This window comes from Fusarium venenatum (genome assembly GCF_020744135.1).
Source record: "Fusarium venenatum strain MPI-CAGE-CH-0201 chromosome Unknown EDB82scaffold_3, whole genome shotgun sequence".
Taxonomy (NCBI): domain Eukaryota; kingdom Fungi; phylum Ascomycota; class Sordariomycetes; order Hypocreales; family Nectriaceae; genus Fusarium; species Fusarium venenatum.
Window position 1 is genome coordinate 6116854 of NW_027072131.1, and position 16773 is coordinate 6133626.

At 49.0% G+C, this 16773-nt stretch overlaps 5 protein-coding genes and 1 non-coding gene across 6 annotated transcripts; 2 read left to right on the forward strand and 4 right to left on the reverse strand.

Annotated features, from left to right (window-relative positions):
- The first annotated feature begins 6 nt into the window (after nucleotides 1-6).
- Nucleotides 7-101, forward strand: EDB82DRAFT_t190. Its single transcript has one exon. It is a non-coding gene; the product is annotated as a tRNA-Ile (tRNA).
- Nucleotides 102-593: 492 nt separating this feature from the next.
- On the forward strand, nucleotides 594-1969 carry EDB82DRAFT_267416 (uncharacterized protein). Its single transcript, XM_065607345.1, has 2 exons — nucleotides 594-857; nucleotides 1110-1969. Exons 1-2 carry the CDS (start codon nucleotides 724-726, stop codon nucleotides 1831-1833), a joined length of 858 nt encoding a protein of 285 aa, XP_065464168.1. The 5' UTR covers nucleotides 594-723; the 3' UTR covers nucleotides 1834-1969.
- A 1-nt stretch (nucleotide 1970) lies between these two features.
- EDB82DRAFT_267411 (major facilitator superfamily domain-containing protein) lies at nucleotides 1971-4145 on the reverse strand. Its single transcript, XM_025728496.2, has 3 exons — nucleotides 3485-4145; nucleotides 3083-3430; nucleotides 1971-3016 (listed from the first exon to the last, which is right to left on the reverse strand). The coding sequence occupies exons 1-3, from the start codon at nucleotides 3858-3860 to the stop codon at nucleotides 2031-2033; spliced, it is 1710 nt and encodes a 569-aa protein (XP_025582857.1). The 5' UTR covers nucleotides 3861-4145; the 3' UTR covers nucleotides 1971-2030.
- EDB82DRAFT_508908 (uncharacterized protein) lies at nucleotides 4065-7341 on the reverse strand. The gene has a single exon (XM_025728497.2). It carries the CDS (start codon nucleotides 6999-7001, stop codon nucleotides 4497-4499), a length of 2505 nt encoding a protein of 834 aa, XP_025582858.1. The 5' UTR covers nucleotides 7002-7341; the 3' UTR covers nucleotides 4065-4496.
- Nucleotides 7342-7754: 413 nt separating this feature from the next.
- Nucleotides 7755-11687, reverse strand: EDB82DRAFT_267472 (uncharacterized protein). Its single transcript, XM_025728498.2, has 3 exons — nucleotides 9708-11687; nucleotides 8497-9649; nucleotides 7755-8442 (listed from the first exon to the last, which is right to left on the reverse strand). Exons 1-3 carry the CDS (start codon nucleotides 11443-11445, stop codon nucleotides 7776-7778), a joined length of 3558 nt encoding a protein of 1185 aa, XP_025582859.1. The 5' UTR covers nucleotides 11446-11687; the 3' UTR covers nucleotides 7755-7775.
- A 3097-nt stretch (nucleotides 11688-14784) lies between these two features.
- Nucleotides 14785-16744, reverse strand: EDB82DRAFT_267532 (uncharacterized protein). Its single transcript, XM_025728499.2, has 3 exons — nucleotides 16259-16744; nucleotides 15666-16204; nucleotides 14785-15615 (listed from the first exon to the last, which is right to left on the reverse strand). Exons 1-3 carry the CDS (start codon nucleotides 16570-16572, stop codon nucleotides 14795-14797), a joined length of 1674 nt encoding a protein of 557 aa, XP_025582860.1. The 5' UTR covers nucleotides 16573-16744; the 3' UTR covers nucleotides 14785-14794.
- Nucleotides 16745-16773: the final 29 nt, after the last annotated feature.

Consider the following 16773-nt stretch of genomic DNA (forward strand, 5'->3'; position numbering starts at 1 on the left):
TGGTTGGCTTCCGTAGCTCAGTTGGTTAGAGCGTCGTACTAATACTTCAATCTGAATATTCAGTAATGCGAAGGTCTCAGGTTCAAGCCCTGGCGGGAGCAATCCCAACGCCTTCCGATTCGTCTTTTTGATATTTGGCAACATACATATCTATCTATTGATTAACAGTATAGATATTCAAATATCATCTTTTTGGTGTTGAGGTAAAATAAAAAAAAGCATTGGAGCCAGGATGAAGTTGTGCGTTTCTGAAGAAGAAGGAGCAACCCTGCCTGCAGAAACTTGTTCGCACCTGCCTCTCATGCCTCCTCCCCTTCAAGGCAGTTAACTTTAAGGTTTAGATATTCCAATTCCATCGACTTTGCTTCTTACATCTCCAACTCAATTTCTCTTACTCCCCGTTCCATCCGTCAGTCTTGATAAGCCATCAACATTTAGTTTCTTTTTGGCGTCAAAAGAATAACAAGTATCCGCCTCATCATGAATCTTAACTTCACTCTACCCATCCGCTCGCGTCCTTCCACGCTCCCTACCAAAGCTGCCAACCGCTCATATGACAACCAGACAGTCTCAAGCCCCCGAAAGAGTGACCTCAGAGTCAAGAAGCGAGAACCAGCCCTACGACAGAATGCTGGGTGTTTTGAGAATATCAGGCCCGAAGCATCTTAGCGAGATGTTACATCAAAAATCCCACTTCCTGCCTCTGGGATCGATGCGGATATAATGCAACTAAAGCCGAGGACTATCAGTAATCAACCCTTTCTTCAAAATGGCACACTTATGCCGGGTCTTCATTATGATCGATATGATGAGAAAGCAGAGCCAGACGACCTCTCTACAGAACAAATCACTAAACGGTCATTATCTCTAGTCGGTACAGACCATGTTTCTCTTCTGCAAATAGTAAAAGAAGGCATCAGGGATCTTCGATCTCAAACGCCATCCCCAGAGTCTCTGCTTGTACCCGAGCCCAAGCACAAGTCTGGCCAAGAAGGTGCAAGAAGCACATCTTCTTCTTATCCTGAAGACGTTATCGGGTCCCCAGATTTGCCTTCACCACCCGATTCCCACATCGTCTTGTCGAATCTTGGTGACCTGACGAGATACAGCCACACAAACGATCGTTTATCTGGCCTCCGGTCATCATCTGGCTCATTTGGCGCTTCCAGGGCTGTAAGTCAAGGGAGTACTTACAAGACATTGACAGATGCCGCAGCAGCTATCGGAAAGCTACAACGCTTGCCGACACCCTCATATCACCGGTTCGAAATCTCGTCGAGCTCTGAAGATCTGGCATTGAAAACTCTGGCTCCGCACAATAGTGAGGCCAGCCACGAGGACGAGTTTCCCACAGAAGGCTCTGTCGAGAGCCTCGAGATGCGACCACTAAGAAGAGTGGCAGTCCACACGGGATTCGGCAACCTGACAGACACGTTCCATTCAGAAAGCCCTAGCCCATCAATAAAGCTACCCCGAATCATCACGTCTAGGAAAAGAAAAGCGTCCGGCATTTCTCTTCGAAGCATTTCTGCCAGTGTGAAGCGATCCCGTGTTGAAGTTAAGAAGCTAGCAAACAATATTTGCCGCAGCAGCTGCGATAAACTTCGCCAAGCTCGTGAGAATATCAAGCAGCAGCATAAAGAGCAAAAGAAACAATATTCGGTTTGGAAAGAACTGCGACGTAGACTCAAACCTGGTGAAGCAATCAAAGGCAAGCATGAGAAAGGATTCGCAACATTTTCGATAGAAAATACCATGCGTGGACCTAAGGCCTGGTGGAAGGCTGGCGTCGAAAAGTATCAAGCTCCCGAATGGATGCACTTTGGGAAATAGACCAGGGTTGATACAACAACAACGCAGCTTTCGGAACGGATAAGCAGGTGAAGGCAGAAAAGTTTGTTATCAGCAAGTTAGTAAGGAGCAGGAATTACAAATTCACTAATTGAGGCTTTCCATTACACTGAGCTTGTGTCGCTGTATGAATCCGTACGAAACTGGCTCACATATGAACAGGAAGGAATTACAATTCTTTATAACATATATCGAAAGGAGACACCGATCGGTTTTCGCCTCCCGGAGCCGACGAGGCCTTCTTCCTCTACTTCATCACCTCCCTCGAAATGCTCACTCTCAGCCCGGTCGAACTTACGGTTCTGATACTTCAGGTAAAAGCGAAGAGCATAAGCTAGCATGGAAACGCCGAGCATCGCCGCCGCGCAAGTGCTCATTCCTGGCGCATAATAAGGAGCATCACGATCTGGGTACAGCCTGGTGCCAACGAGCGGGCCGCACTGACCGACGAGCTGAAGGAGGGCGAATCCACCTCCTTGACGACTCTGACTGGACTGGTTGTTAATGCTCCATGTGATGATGAGAGTGACGACATTAAAGAAGCCTATCGCGGCAGGATAAACGGCCATATATCGTATGAAGTTAGGTAAGTTTAGGGGTTTAGCCAGAGCGAGTATGGCATAGCCGGTAGAGGATGCGAGAGCATGAAATATTAGAGGGATGGTGCGAGTTCGCAAACGATCAGACATGTGAGCTGTGAAAAGAACGATAACAAAAGCGGCCAAATAAGGAGGAGCGCTGAGGGCCTGGGAGGTGTGGGTATCGTGGCCCATTTCAGTGAGAATCTTGGGGAGGAAGACGGGGAGGGACGAATAAGCCATGTTGGTGAGGAAGAACATGGTGGCAGTGATCCAAGCTACGGGATCACGGAAGATGGCCAGAATATCGCGGCCCTTGAGACCGGACGAAGACTCGGAGCTTGTAGACGTAGATGCAGCTTGTTCGCTGCGCAGACGCAAACGAGCAACCTTCTTTTCGCGCTTGGTTAGATAGGAGGCGGTTTGGGGTGAGTCTGGGATGACGTTCCATGCGACTACAGAGGCGATGACAGATGGGAAACCCTCGATGATGAAGAGAAGACGCCAGGGAGCGATGGGACTAAGCGAGGCAAACTTGACAATGAGCCAGGCGAGGGTGGAAGCAAACGTCGTGGCCAGAGGTGCAGCTGTTAAAGTTAGTCACAGGCTCGACAATGTAAACCTGTGGTTATACAAGAAAGACGGTGACGCACCAGATATAAAAATAGCGGTCCTGAATGCAAGCTCCTCCCGTTTGAAGAAGAAGCTCAAGTAAAACGGAATGCCAGTAAAACCTGCTTCGCCGATGCCCAATATAGCGCGAAACGCAATAAGCATGGGGTACGACGTAGCGACAGCCTGAAGGGATGCCATGAGACCCCAGGTCAGGACTACCATGGATACAAAAATATGCGCAGGAATGATCTTCCACAGCAGCGACATCCATTCAAAGGCGATGTAAGTGATGTAGAAAGCCGTCAAAGCCCACTCATACCATTCGTCACGGGGCGGGTCGGACTGGAGGTCTTCATCCATGCCTGCTATTCGAGCATTACCGATATCTACATATTTTTGTCAGTTTTTGTGTCCGTATGGAAAGGGTACCCAATTCTTACTCGACCGATCGACAAAGCTCAGCATATAGAGCAGAGCTACAAACAAAACAAGTTTACGGTCAAACTTCCGCCGGACCGCCTGTTCCTCGTCTGGAGTATATAATTGGAAGCTCGCCACGGACCCAGGACTTCGTGGACGGCCTGCCACGAGAGGACGGTCCGCATCTTCGTCATCGCCAGCTTCGGCATCCCATATCGCACTGCCATTTCGATCTCTGCTTGTGTTCCTGTCATGCAGCTCGTATACATCGCTCCCACTACCAACGATCGAACGGAGATCTTCCTCGTCGCTGTCGTCGAGCGTGAGCTCAATGCTCGTCTGTGCAAACGTCTCGGTCGGGGCGCTGGGCCCGGGTTCGGGTCTTGGATGGACCATCTGGACGCTGAGGCGAGACTGAACGTTTGTCGTTAATAGGGATGAATACAGGGACACCGCGGGGTGAGTTGTCTTGGACTCGGCACTGGAAGAGATGGTTGTCAGAGTAGTTCTGAGGTTAATTGAAGGTCATTAAAGACGCCATTCAATATATGTCCTGGGTTGCATTCTCGCTTGACACAAGCGGAATCAATTGGACGAGATGAGGAACAGATAGATGTAAAAGGATCAATGCGATTGAATCAAGCTGTCTTGCTTACACGTGACGTAGGCCAACTCCTTACATAGGGGTTTCATTAGCCCTCAATCTTTTATGCTATGATGAGAGCGATGTTTGTACAAAATGATTTAAAGTGTATTACAGAGTACATATCGTATTTGGCAAAATGGGTATTATACATGTCGATGGCAATTTCGGTTTCTATCATGACTCCATCATAAAACATTAAAAGTTATGAAGCCCCATAACCTTACCGGGTATCCCTGCAACGATATTCCTACGTACGGAATAGTAACCTGGCCACAATACCGTCATAATGCCATTTAAAGGTTTCTATAACACCCAAAAACAAACTCCCTGACTCTGAATTTCAAACTCCAAACTCCGTCGCAACATGCTTCAACAACTGTCTCCATTCAATGGTGGGATCCTTTGGCAAGAGATGGTCTCCTGAAAAGCCTCTTAAACCCGTCAGCAACCGAATGGCTTCGAGCAACGTGATGTTTGTGATGTTTTCCTCCTTCAAGTGTATACCCATCAGTATTTTGAGTAGACACAATAGGCTGTCGAATCTGTGCTGGGTTTGGAGGTGGTTGCGCTCTCATCCTCGCCTGTGTTACTGAGTCGAGCGGCGCATTTACATGTGCAGTAGCACTCCGACTGTAGCCCGCAGGGACTGTTGGTATTGATGTTGGTGTTAGTTTTGGCCCCAGTATCACTCCTTCACTTCCTGGTTTCTGCATAGATCTGGGGGCGTCATATTGGAGTGGCCTCGAAAACCCTGCCCCGTTGGGTCTCAACAGCGTTCCCTCTTCTGGTGCTGTTTGTGGTCTTCTCTGCGGCACCTCTTTCTGCGGAAGGCGAGGCTTTGGCTTTGGCGGCGTAGGAGGACGAACAGGACTCTTCACTGCCGGTTCAGGTGGAAGCGGTAGGGTTGACAGTCGTATATTCTTTGGTCCGCTTCTCGGTATTCGTGACTTTGGCGAAGCCTGTGTGAGTGGCTGCCCTGTAGACGCTTTGGGAGTTCTAGGAGTTATGGGGGGTGTCTTCATGTTGAGATCAGATGTCTCTCGTTGAGCTGATGTCGGTGGCGTGATGTTCTTCACAGGACTTAAAGTCGAGCGCTTGATCGAGTTTGTCGTGTTGATGTTTAGTGGTGGGGGAGCACGCACAACTCTGGACCTAGGCAACGACGACGGTGGTTGCTTTTTAGGGACAGACTCTCCGGCTTGGTACAAGACACCGGAACTTGGTTTTTCTATGTGTTTAGGATTCGGCGTAACCAGTAACGGTGAAGCTTGCGGTACGCTTTCCTGGAACCTAGACATTGTAGGTCCTGGAAACTGCGGCTGCGGAGGGTGCTTTGATGCCAGCGATGGTATTTTAGGGGGTGTGATTTCTTTAGATAAGTAAAATATAGCTGCAGGTGAATTCCTAGAATGTGGCGGCGATGACACCAGTGGGAAAGAATTCTCTTCGTTGCGATATGTACTAGACCCTGACGATCCTAGAGGTGAGTCGGACGACAACGGCCATGAAGGCTCCGTCGGGTTTGTAGCCTCGGTTTGGTCCGGAACCGTTGGTTTAGGGGTTTCATCTGGAAAGGTCTCTGAAGATGGCAAAGGTGGCGAGAAAGGTGGGACAAAGCTCTCAGGTCTGTATAAGCTCGGAGCTGGTAGTTGTCTCTCTGAAGCCTTGGGCGTTGGCGGCGTCGAAGTCCTTGATGAGACAAGTTCTGCAGGCTTGAGGGGCCGCAAGACATCTGCAGTCTCTTCCCTTGCAAAAATTTGCGCTGGTGGCTGCGTCTTGGCAAACTCTTCTGGTTCAAGATGAGTGCGCCCATTTTCAGAATATAGTCCTGATGCCGTAGAAGTTGAATACTGCGTAATCTCAGATTGTCGTAGCCGCGTATCCGGAGTTTCTTTTCGGGACCAAATTGAGTATGCCGTAGACATGGACGTTCTGTTAGGATCGAGCTCGCTGGGTAAAAGTGGTTTGTCAATGTCTGGAGTCTCTGTGTCTGCCGTTTCATCGGGTGACTGATCCTGGGACCAGACTGTTGAGGTAGTCAAGACTGATGCTCTGGCCGGGTCAAGTCGAGGCTGGAGTGGTATATGGATATCGGGCAGTTCTAATGAAAGAGGCCTTGGAGTAGTAGCACCTTCGGAGTGATCTAGTATACCTTCCAATACAGTAAGCGCGTCGTCTTCGTCTTGGTCGCCGTCATCCTCGTATTCAGATGGTGAGTTGGAAGACCCATCCATGATTTCTCTCGTCCTCCTGGCTCGTGCCATATGTTGGGCTCTTTCTCTCAACTGCTCATATCCAACCTCGTGTTCTTCTTCGTCACTTTTACCAGGGACTTCTCTCACCTCGTCACCACAGACGATAATGTACCATTTCACCGGCTCCCCTTTCTGCAACTGATCCCTTAATTTAATGATCCAGCCATCGTCACCTGCCATTCTTTCGTAGTACCTGGCCATCTCACCTGCGACATCTACGCTCAGATCAATTCTCGCCACATAGTCAGCCACATAGGCATATGGCCTACATGCCATTGTCATCTCGTCCACGTCAAACTCCTCCAACAGCTTGACTGGGGACCAGGAGTGCATGAGAACAGCATCTTCGGCGTCGGGTACACGTGATTTGGGGAGATCGTGGTCATCATCCACATGATCAGGTTTTGGTTTTGGTTTGGCATTTTTCGCATTGCTGACACTGGCTTGTGTCGGTGTGGTCGGCGGGGTGAGCTCGGGCAGGAAATCAAACTGAGCGTGTAACTGATCGAGGATACAATACGAAGACGCAGGCGCAAGAATCCAATTTGGAGCCGCGTCTTCAAGATCATTCAGTATGACGAAAATGCGGATATCGCGGCGGTGCCATCGAAATCCGTGGCATAGATAAGTCGGCATTGAGTTGTGTCGTTCGGTGGTGAGACAAGAGACGGGAGACTGGAAGATGAGATATAAGTGACGGGCTTGGCTGACTCTGCCGTGATTGATTACCTCACTCAGGCGTCACCTGAATTGGTCGTCTCTCGACAAGACAAAGTCTCTTTTGATAATACTTCATAGATCAGCATGTGTAGCTTCCGACATTTCGGTATCGACGGCTGAGACTGAGACTGAGACTGAGGCTTGATTGTGGTTGTTTGAAGTAGGTGGAATGATTGGAATTTCTTCCGTTCCTTATTTCCAACTTTTACCTCTGCTTGACTGCACTCCATTATCTGAGCGTCGTTCACTGCCTCGTACCTTACTCAGAATAGTATTAGATTGGCTGGTTTAAGGTACAGGCAGGTAAAGCCAACGTCAGAGTCAAGCCTAATTCCGTCTTCGGAAAGCATCGCCCCATAACCTAATGGTAGTCGCACCTCCACCATCCGCATGCAAACGTAAACTATTTGAATGGGCTGCTTCCATGTTCTGTTCTAGGCCTTGGACTGAGACATTGTCTCGCGTATGGCCGTCCAGAACAAAAGTTATTGTTATTACCAGGTTTCAGTCACCAACAGCAACCAGATTCATAACAATCATTCTTTTCATTTGAATGTATCCAGTGAGCCCTTTATCAACTCTTCTCTACAGTATATAGGTCCAGAAACATCAACAAATCCAACGCCCCGTTTTCTTGTAATTATCTAATCATTATCATCAATACACCTCTCTAATAGTGTATAGCGGTCCCTAGTTTTTGAATCCCATCAAATCCAGGCTCACGCCGCCTGTGTCTTGCAGCCCTTCCATAGTAACGCCCCCAAAGTCTTGAGTGTCAAATTCGAAATCCATGTCTTGCAAAATATTGTTAACATCCTCATCTGAAAGGTTGATGTCAACGTTGCTGGGCATGGCAGGTATAGTCGCAACTTGAGAGACCTTCTTGGCCACCATCTCCTTGAACTTGTTCAGTAAGTCGACGTCGTCCGCAGGAGTGGTATTGGAATCAAGAATACGTCGAGCCCGAGTTTGCAGCATGGCATCCGAAGGCATGGTTCCTTTGCAGGCGACATGGTCTTCAACATAGCTGATGAGACCACGCTCCAATTCGCGAGAGCAGAAAATTTCGGCCGGTCGCGCCGCCTGCGACGTGAGCTTCTCGAGATAGCTGTTTGCAATAGCTGCTGGGAGGGACTTGGCGCCTTGGCCCATGGACACCTGGGCATCCGCAGGGAAAGGATCGAGTGATGCCTTTGGGCAGGCATACGGTGGCGCAAATCCAGAACCACCTGACTCGAGTGCCCAGCCGTCGCTCATCGGGAGGCCAGGACCATCTGTCTTGAGAACACCAGCATCGCGCTTGAATCTCTGTAGCCATTCGGCGTTATCTGCAGCAGTCTGGTTCCAAGGATCATCACTAGGGTATTGTTAGTTCATGATGCAACCTCGTGAGTAGGCTCAGTAAACTTACTCGTCGTAAAGAATCCAGCGGGCCTGGTGCTGGAGTTCTTCATCGCTCGGCACATGGCGATTGGGATTGTTCACCGACATTGTACCAGCAACCCATCGTTTCAACTCTTTAGCCAATCGCCTGTAACAGTTGGCATCGTTGAGGAAGTAAGGTCCAGGGCAGTTGTTACCACTGCCCATATCGAACATGTCGTCACATCCCATGAGTACGGGGCATTCGCTGCTGAACAAGGTCGTGGCATCGGTAACAGCGGTCCCACTGACCGTCGACTTGGTGCTATCCTGGAGAGAAAAAGCAGGTGAGCTGTCGCTTGTTACGGGGTGACGGTTCTTGAAACCCTCCAGCCAAGAGGCATTATCGGCTGCGGTTTGGTTCCAACCGTCATCGAATTCATAGATGATGATACGAGCTTGTCGTTGAAGGTCATCGTCCGTGGGTTCAATTCCCATGGAACGTTGTAGAATAAGATAATCCTTTAGTTCACGTTCGAGACGTGAGTAACTGTGGATAGTCGAGTCGATCGATGAAGGGTCCTTTGATCGACAAATATGGTCCACCACGTCTTCGCTTCGTGGCAAGTGTGCACGTCGACGGAAAGCGGCAAGCCAGTTAGTGGATGATGTCGCGAGCCGGATAAGCCAGTTGGCAATGGCTTCCGATGGGTGTGTCGATACTTCCTCTACTCGTCCAACAATGCGACAAGCCTCATCCTGAAGCTCATCATCCATTGCTGTTAAGCCCAGTAGTCTCTTGGCCTTAACAAACTCATGCAGTTGTACCTCCATGGGGCACTCCTCGAACAAGTTGTCCTTGCCGTTAATTTTCAGTGATGCCAGCCTGTTTTCCGCAGCGCCACGCAAGGGACCGAATCTTGCCTTTTGTTGCAGTGTCTCGGAGCTCATGATGATATCACGAAGCCAGGATGGGCGCGTCGCAATGCCTTGTAAAGACAACAATTCGCTGGCGTAAATAATACGACAACCTTCAACCATCATCTCTTCGTCGTTGGGTAGTCGTCCGTGTTGGTCCTGGTAGTTCCGTGTGAAGAAAGCCATTTCCAGCTTAATCAGCTCGTAGGCATTGCGAGGTGATTCTGGCGGGGAGTGATTGGCTACGTATGGTAACGGGGATGTGCGTTCATAGTGAATAAGATCTATTTCAAAAGTTAGATGTCGGCAACTTGTCTACAGGATACTGCAGAGGTCTCATACATGGAGGCATAGAGTTCTCGACCATTTCGAGTACTGGATTATCAAAACCCCAGTCACCCTTCCAGTCAGCCATGGAATAACCCGTCTTGAAATGCTCCGCCAAATGGTCGACACGAATAGTCCATGTATCCATCACGATACCACAGAAACCGCACCGCGACCGAATCTCTGGCGTAGCCACCTTCCACGACTTCATAGACCAGTCCTGAAACTTAATGTTATGAACCAAACGCAAGTGTTGGTTAAGGTGATCTTTCCGGTAAAAAGTTCGTTCGGCAGGTGTGCGCTCTTGGCAGGCTGAATGGTTGTGGCTTTCGATATGGGCATCGTCTGGGTTAGCGTCACCACAGAAGACGCAAGACAAGATACCAGTATCGGGGTTGACGGCCTTTGGGCTGTGGGGAGTACACACCCACCGCTCGAGGGACAAGTGCAATGACTTTTCATGTCGCTGCCAGTCATGCTTGGTCCTAAACGTCTCTGTACAGAATGTGCATTGGAAAGTCTTGAGGGGGGTCATGAGGCTCGTCTTGTCTTTTCCTGTTTTTGCTGAAGCCCTTCGGCGACGACGTCGACGGCCATGGCTGTTGAACGGAGCTGAGCTAAATGATCCCCATGAGTTACGAGATCCGTGTGAATAGGCCGATCCAAGAGAACCATTGCTGGAGTGAGATGTTCCCAAGCTGCTAATCGATGACTGGTTGCAGATGGATTTACCCGAGCCATCGTCCGCGTAGCTCAAGCTGAAGGGGCTGTCGATTCCAGATGACAAGCCGGAAGACGATGCTGTAACGGCCCGAGCAATGGCACTGACGGAAGCAGGTTCGTTCTCAGGAGGAGAGTGCTCCCAACGCTGCAGTGGATTCATGGCTTCAAGAGCTGGTGTTCCTCGGCGTTGAGGAATATCCATTGGACCTGACCATGAGCTGGTGTAGTGGGGTGATGTCGAACGAGGAGGCTGGACCTTGCCTCGTCGGCGTGCATTTGCAAGCCAGTTGGTGATCTGTACCTTGTTCAGGCCGGTTTGGCGCTGCAGCATCTCTTTTTCCTCGTCGCTAGGATACGGGTGACGGTTGTGTGTTGATAGCCAATTTTTGAGAATGCGGACAGACTCTCGAGAAAACCGTGCTCCAATTTTAGGAGGAGCTGCTGCCTTGTTGCTGAATGTCTCTCCCATGTTGGCTAGATCAGAAACAGAGGCGTTACGAGAAGCATTGCGGGAGGATTGACAAGAGTCGTCTTGAGCATCCTCTTGCAATGTGCTGGGTATCTCAGGTCCTGATGACAGGAAAGGGTCGATGTTGAAGGACGCTGCTGAAGGGTTGATGGACTTTGGGGCAACGGCGAAACTGCAGTCGACCTTCAAGGCCACACAGGTGGTACAATAGTCCTTGTACATACCCTCTCGGATCTTTTTGCAAGAGAAGCCAGCCATGGAGCAGTTGATACACGGGGATGGAGGTGTATCCCACTGGAACTGATTGGAAATGTCATCGGCAGTCGTCATGAAGTCCATTGATTGGGTAGGCATGTCTGGCACATGGAAGTTGTTGTCCGAGAAGTGCTGAAGAGCGCAAAAACTAAAGTCATCCTCGCTGACATTTGCGAGAACAAGGTCAATATTCTCGTTGTCGTCGTCTGTCAGACCAGCCAGAGCATTGCCATCCTGGGGTTGCTGAAAGGCGTCGATAGCCTTGTCCCAGTTGACGAACTGCTCCATCTCGTCGATGCCGGCCATGCTGCACAAGGATAAGTGCTGATGTGGAACAGAGATGTCAGTTCAAGTCGATCGAAAGGCGCGCGTGAAGATTGACAACCATGAGCCGAGTAGAGTTGGTAGTCGAGTCAAGCCAATCCAATCTAGCCCAGTCCCACTTGAAACGTTGACAAGTGATATAAGATAGAAAAGAAAAGTGGTTATTGTTGAATCTGAGAATAAAAGGTAGAAAAGAGGCTCATGAATCGAGGATGGCCTCTGAGTTTTGTTCAAGTCGAAAAGCTCATAGCCACAGCCAACGATCTGTCTAAGATAATAGTTTCGATGGAGTCAGCCGTTCTCAACCCCAGAACTTGAATAGTACCAAAAAGGTCTGGTGGAGTTGGAGTGCAGACTGTCGGCAAAGTCACACCAACCAGTTGGACTAGTCGAACTAGATTGTCAAGTCGTGCGCCCTTCAATTGACAGACAAGGATCTTTTTGATCAATGGACCCACGCACACAGGCTAGGAAGTGACGGTGTTATGAACACTGTAGAATGATGGCTTTCTGCTCAGTTGAGGGTGAGCCATGCTCTTAACTCGCCAATCAGCGGCTTCAATGTACAGTGTCAGCTTGATCATGTTAAGTGGCATTGGTGCATCCTGAGCTCCGCTTCTCGTTATTCGCAAGGCGCAACCATCCATGCAGGCATGTCTCGTTCCTCAGTTGACCGTACACCGAGACCGGCGTGTATATGAATCTTTTCCCCGTAGTTAGGTCCGACTCTGATCTTTTCAGAATAAGAATATCCTAATGAGGTCAGCTGTAGCCATGATCCAATCGGAATGTGATACAACATGACTCTATAAGGGTCCAAAAGTCTGCATCCCCAGGACACATGTGTGGGGTTAAGCACGTCCTCGGGGAAGTGTTTTAATATTCCATCTTATTCTGAGATATGCCTATCTCTTCTGGACTGCGATGAAAGCGCTGGAACATTCCAAGAACCGAGTATCGGGGAAAAGAATAAAGACCATGCTCGTGGACCTGTAGGTAAGATTTTAGGAACAGCCACCAATACGTCGTCCTGTCGCCAATAAGCTAGGAAATCGCAGATCGCTCGACGACATACGTAGTATTTCCCTGCTTGAGTGTGATGTTGCGTCTTGTTGTCTGACGCATTGGTAAGCAGAGAAGTTGAATCATGTCTGGTGTGGTATCCGTACAAGTCTCGAATTTCCAAGGGAAGGCACCAGCATTGAACTACTGCCTGTCGTGGTGTCATCTCACTGCCCACTCATGCAAGCTTCGCCTGCCTTACGGATACACAGCGGAACTATAGCGCTCAGTGGGTCAGTCGCGAATACGGTAGCAGCGGAGTCTCCAGTGGCTGATCCCGGCTCCGGAACTCGCGATCACGGAACAGCAAAAAGGGTGTCGTTCAATTCTATTGACAGAGGCTACTAGGAGAGTATGTGTTTATTACCAGAACGGAACTAGGCCCAAAGATCACTTCAGCTCGCCTAGTTCTCAGCCTAGCACAATTCTTAGCAGCCGTTGCCAGCAGATGCCTATCGATTTATTAGTAGTTTCATGCCGGCCCATCCGGAGATCCATAGACAAGCAAAGCACTTCTCTCCAAGTGCCAAAAGCTCCTTTTAGCACAAATTATATCTCTAACTTGGGGTAGATCCTGAACCATTCCGCTGGGCTACTAAGTCAATATCACAATAGAGCCGCTTTCGATAAGAACTCTGCTCCTACAGTGTCCTTAGAGGAATATCCGAATATTACAGTGTGTAGATATTCTGTTAAATAATAGGTCGCATCTTACAACTTTATTCTACTGTCGTGATGTATCCCATGGACAAGGTTATGTTGTGGTGATAACAACATCCATCGTGGCCAACTTCTACTCATGCCTCCAGTCTGGTGCTTCAACGTTGTCCAAATCCATAAGCGGAGAGTAATCGAGATCTGAAATTTATTATAAGAAAAAGAAGTTCGTATGTCCTAGAAACAGCCAACTCATTTATCTTCCTCTTCTTGTAAACTTACACAAACCCTAACGATAGTCAAGCGGCACCACCAAGCAGCCATGTCAATCCACAGCAACATATTGCTTAATACAGATCTATTGAACATCCAGAAGCACATCGACATCCCTCAAGGTACTTTTATTGAGTTCCAAATAAATTCCAACTTGTATAATCGTTTAGATACTCAACTGCAATAACCGACGAAGCCCGTCACTATGTGGTTTCGTTTTACAATCGCCTTCAATCCCATTGTCAACATACTAGTACATATTGCAATACCAGTCACCTTTTTTATATGCCCGATTCCATAAAACAAGTACCTACAATACCAGACATGTCTGTTCTTCAAGGTTTATGGCTGATCATCGTTTCCATGTGGTTGCCAGATCAGGACTACTCTACTGTAACCCAACACAACACGACACTCACAGATGTAGATTTGTTGTATATCCAAACCTGTAAGAGCTTCCATCAGTGTGGCTCTTTAACACCATACTTCTTCTTTTTTTTCGTTGGTGGTTCTAAGACGTCGTCGGTTGTGGTGAAGTCGGTGGCTAACTTCAAATGTTGTCACACTCACCTATCAGTCCTCAGCATTTCTAACTTGGGCATACAGAATGAGCATGTCGCGGAATGCTTCAGGCTGGCTATTTGCGGGTCTAACGATTCAAAAAAAACCCGCGCTTTATACACAGTCTACCAGATGTACCGATTGCCAAGCTACCAGAAAGTGTGCTGCTGTACTTGTCTTGAGTATTGAAGGCTTTTGTTGCACAACCCACCTTCCAGTGCTCTTCTGAAGGCAATATGGATACCTTGACATTCTGGCGTGTTGTGAGTTAGAGTCAAAGTAAACAGTAAGCACATCAGTACCACTTATAAATCAAAAGAGGAAGCGGAAAGCAGGCTTAAAACTGATACTCAATCAGGTTCTCAACTCACAGTCGCTCACGCGACACCGCATTCTCTTTTAGGCATATGTAAACTATCTTGCGATATTTATTCTGATCCTGTCTATCGGGGCATTTTTCGTGTCGTGAAACGTTGTGCTTTTGAGATGAAGTGACACCACCGGCTCCAGCCCCTGGTGCTGAATAGTCCTCTTCGGTTACCTTTATGGAAAGAAACAGACCGCAGACCAGACATGTATGTAATCAGCATACTCCTTGGCAGCAAATCCTCCGACGCCATGAGCTAAAACTCATTCGAAGAAACTGTGTATGCTGCGAAAACCAAATAGCGCCGGTCCTTAACTCGCCTTCCGTCCACACAGATTCGCGATGCAGTGACTCCTTGCTGGTCTCCAAGCACTTCATAAATCGTTTGTAATCCGTAATTGATCCTACTCATTAATCGTGGCCAAGTTCTCGTAGCTCCCGCTCTTTGGCGGCAAGCATTTCCCGCATCTTGTCCGCCTCGCGCTGTAGAGCAGCCCGTCGCTCAGCCTTCATCCTCTCAGGCTCGAAATCACGCGGTCCAGCACCTGGAGTGTTATCACGGTTGGAGAAGGCGCTGGGACTGGGAGCTGATGCAATGGTACTGCCAGGTGATCGGATAGGCGGTAAGGAGTAGTCACCATCATCGCTTCCTGTCCCGAGCTTTGGTGGAGTAGTGGCTGACATTGAGGGGTTGAGAATAGACTTCAGGTTTATCGAGGAAATCCGTTTTGAACTCTCCTGCCCAGACTCTTGCGCGGTGGATGCTTCACCTTCCGTAGTAGAGAAGGACCGTTTCCGTGTTGGTGAGAGAAACGAGGCGGGAGACAGAGACGTCTTTCTATCATCATTGGCTGCCATCGACGCCATGGGGGCCAGCCGATTATCGTCATTTGTGGAGCTTGTGTAGTGACGTGGGTTGTTCGACTGATGATACGCAGCGAGATCAGACGTTGAAGGTAACGGCGATATTGTTCTGTTGGGTCGTACCGACGGTAAAGGTTCGATAGTGAGCGGGTGATCAGGACGACGGCGAATACCCAGGTTGACAGATCCATCCTCATTCATTGATCCTCTCTCTGCATTGGCGATATACTGGTTGTGTGGTTCGGGTGAGTCCATTGTATCTTCCATCTCCTCATCCTGGGAAGCGGGAATGATTCGTTTCCGTCTCTTGATAGTTGATTTCTTCATCGTCATGGGTCGGTGTACACCATGCAGCTTATAGTACAGACCTACGATCGTTAATCAATAGTGACTAAAGAATCAGCAAACCAATACTTACCACAGGCGTTACAAATGGTATGGCCACTCTCATCGCGCCTCCAGAGTGGCGTGATCGTGGTGCCGCAATTTTGGCATGCAATCACAACGGTGGCGTTCGAATTCTGTTGATTTTGTAAAGCATTTACATCCAGAGGGACTGGTTCCGGTTTTGTGCTTTCACTTCGACTTTGGCAGCTCTGTCGCTTTTGGGTGCCGCCAAGATTGGCACTCTTGGAAACACGGTTATTGTAAGCTGGGCATCCGTTGCAGCCCTCTGCACCGCCCGTTCCATTACAACGGCCACCACCAGGACATGTTCCTCCAGGAGTTTGATCGGCAGATACATATGTCGCGTTCGACGCAGGTTTTGAAGCTGCAGATGTAGGGGGTTTGGGTGTTGCAGCTTGAGGAGGATCCGCGGGCACGACATTTGGCGGTCGCTTGAGACTGGTTGGGCGAGACGCATTCCTGGCTTTCAAATATAGACCACAAGCATTGCAAATTGTAGCGCCCTGTGGTGATCTTCTCCACAAAGGTGTTCGAGTAGTTCCGCAGTTACTGCAATAAGATGAGCAAGGGGACAAGGATGGAGAGAGGAACATCAACACTCACCTACAAACTTGACCTTGGCTACCACCGTTAGCAGGAGGTGGGCTCGCTTTGGAACCAAGATCTGCCACAGGACTTTGTTGTTTTGACATAATGCCTGGTGTTGGACTTGTTTTAAAACTAGGCGGGCTTCCACTCAGTCTCTGGTGATGATCGTGGTTTTCTATGCCAGTGGGAAGTCTAGTCCGTTCTTGGGAAGGGGGAGCAGGACGATCGTCGGGTTTCGAGGACATTGGCCTTGTTGGTAACGCAGTGCGAACTGAGCTTGCCTCGCGCTGCTGGCTATACAGCGCCGCTGGTTGGGTTTCTTGGCTCATGCCCGTAAACAGGGCTGGGCTTATTGACGGTTTCAAGGCGACGACAGTTTGGGCGAATAAAGTAAGTATACCGGTATAGTTACGTGTAAAGCGTAGCAGATCAGTCACAAACCGAAGACCGCAAGATGCATCGGCGGTGATATGGATACTGAACTGAGGTGGATGTCGGCTTGGTCGTCGTACAGATCGAAGATGAGTAAG

Excerpts from the sequence above, each read along its gene's own strand:
- EDB82DRAFT_267532 (XM_025728499.2), bottom strand. The coding sequence starts at position 16,572 with ATGAGCCAAGAAACCCAACCAGCGGCGCTGTATAGCCAGCAGCGCGAG. Across the intron at positions 16,205-16,258 it reads AGCCAAGGTCAAGTTTGTAG|TAACTGCGGAACTACTCGAA; the intron begins GTGAGTGTTGAT and ends ATCTTATTGCAG. Across the intron at positions 15,616-15,665 it reads TACCATTTGTAACGCCTGTG|GTCTGTACTATAAGCTGCAT; the intron begins GTAAGTATTGGT and ends TAACGATCGTAG.
- EDB82DRAFT_267472 (XM_025728498.2), bottom strand. The coding sequence starts at position 11,445 with ATGGCCGGCATCGACGAGATGGAGCAGTTCGTCAACTGGGACAAGGCT. Across the intron at positions 9,650-9,707 it reads CGAGAACTCTATGCCTCCAT|ATCTTATTCACTATGAACGC; the intron begins GTATGAGACCTC and ends CTTTTGAAATAG. Across the intron at positions 8,443-8,496 it reads CGCTGGATTCTTTACGACGA|TGATGATCCTTGGAACCAGA; the intron begins GTAAGTTTACTG and ends ACAATACCCTAG.
- EDB82DRAFT_267416 (XM_065607345.1), top strand. The coding sequence starts at position 724 with ATGCAACTAAAGCCGAGGACTATCAGTAATCAACCCTTTCTTCAAAAT. Across the intron at positions 858-1,109 it reads ACAGAACAAATCACTAAACG|CCACACAAACGATCGTTTAT; the intron begins GTCATTATCTCT and ends GACGAGATACAG.
- EDB82DRAFT_267411 (XM_025728496.2), bottom strand. The coding sequence starts at position 3,860 with ATGGTCCATCCAAGACCCGAACCCGGGCCCAGCGCCCCGACCGAGACG. Across the intron at positions 3,431-3,484 it reads GAGCTTTGTCGATCGGTCGA|ATATCGGTAATGCTCGAATA; the intron begins GTAAGAATTGGG and ends AAAAATATGTAG. Across the intron at positions 3,017-3,082 it reads GACCGCTATTTTTATATCTG|CTGCACCTCTGGCCACGACG; the intron begins GTGCGTCACCGT and ends TAACTTTAACAG.
- EDB82DRAFT_508908 (XM_025728497.2), bottom strand. The coding sequence starts at position 7,001 with ATGCCGACTTATCTATGCCACGGATTTCGATGGCACCGCCGCGATATC.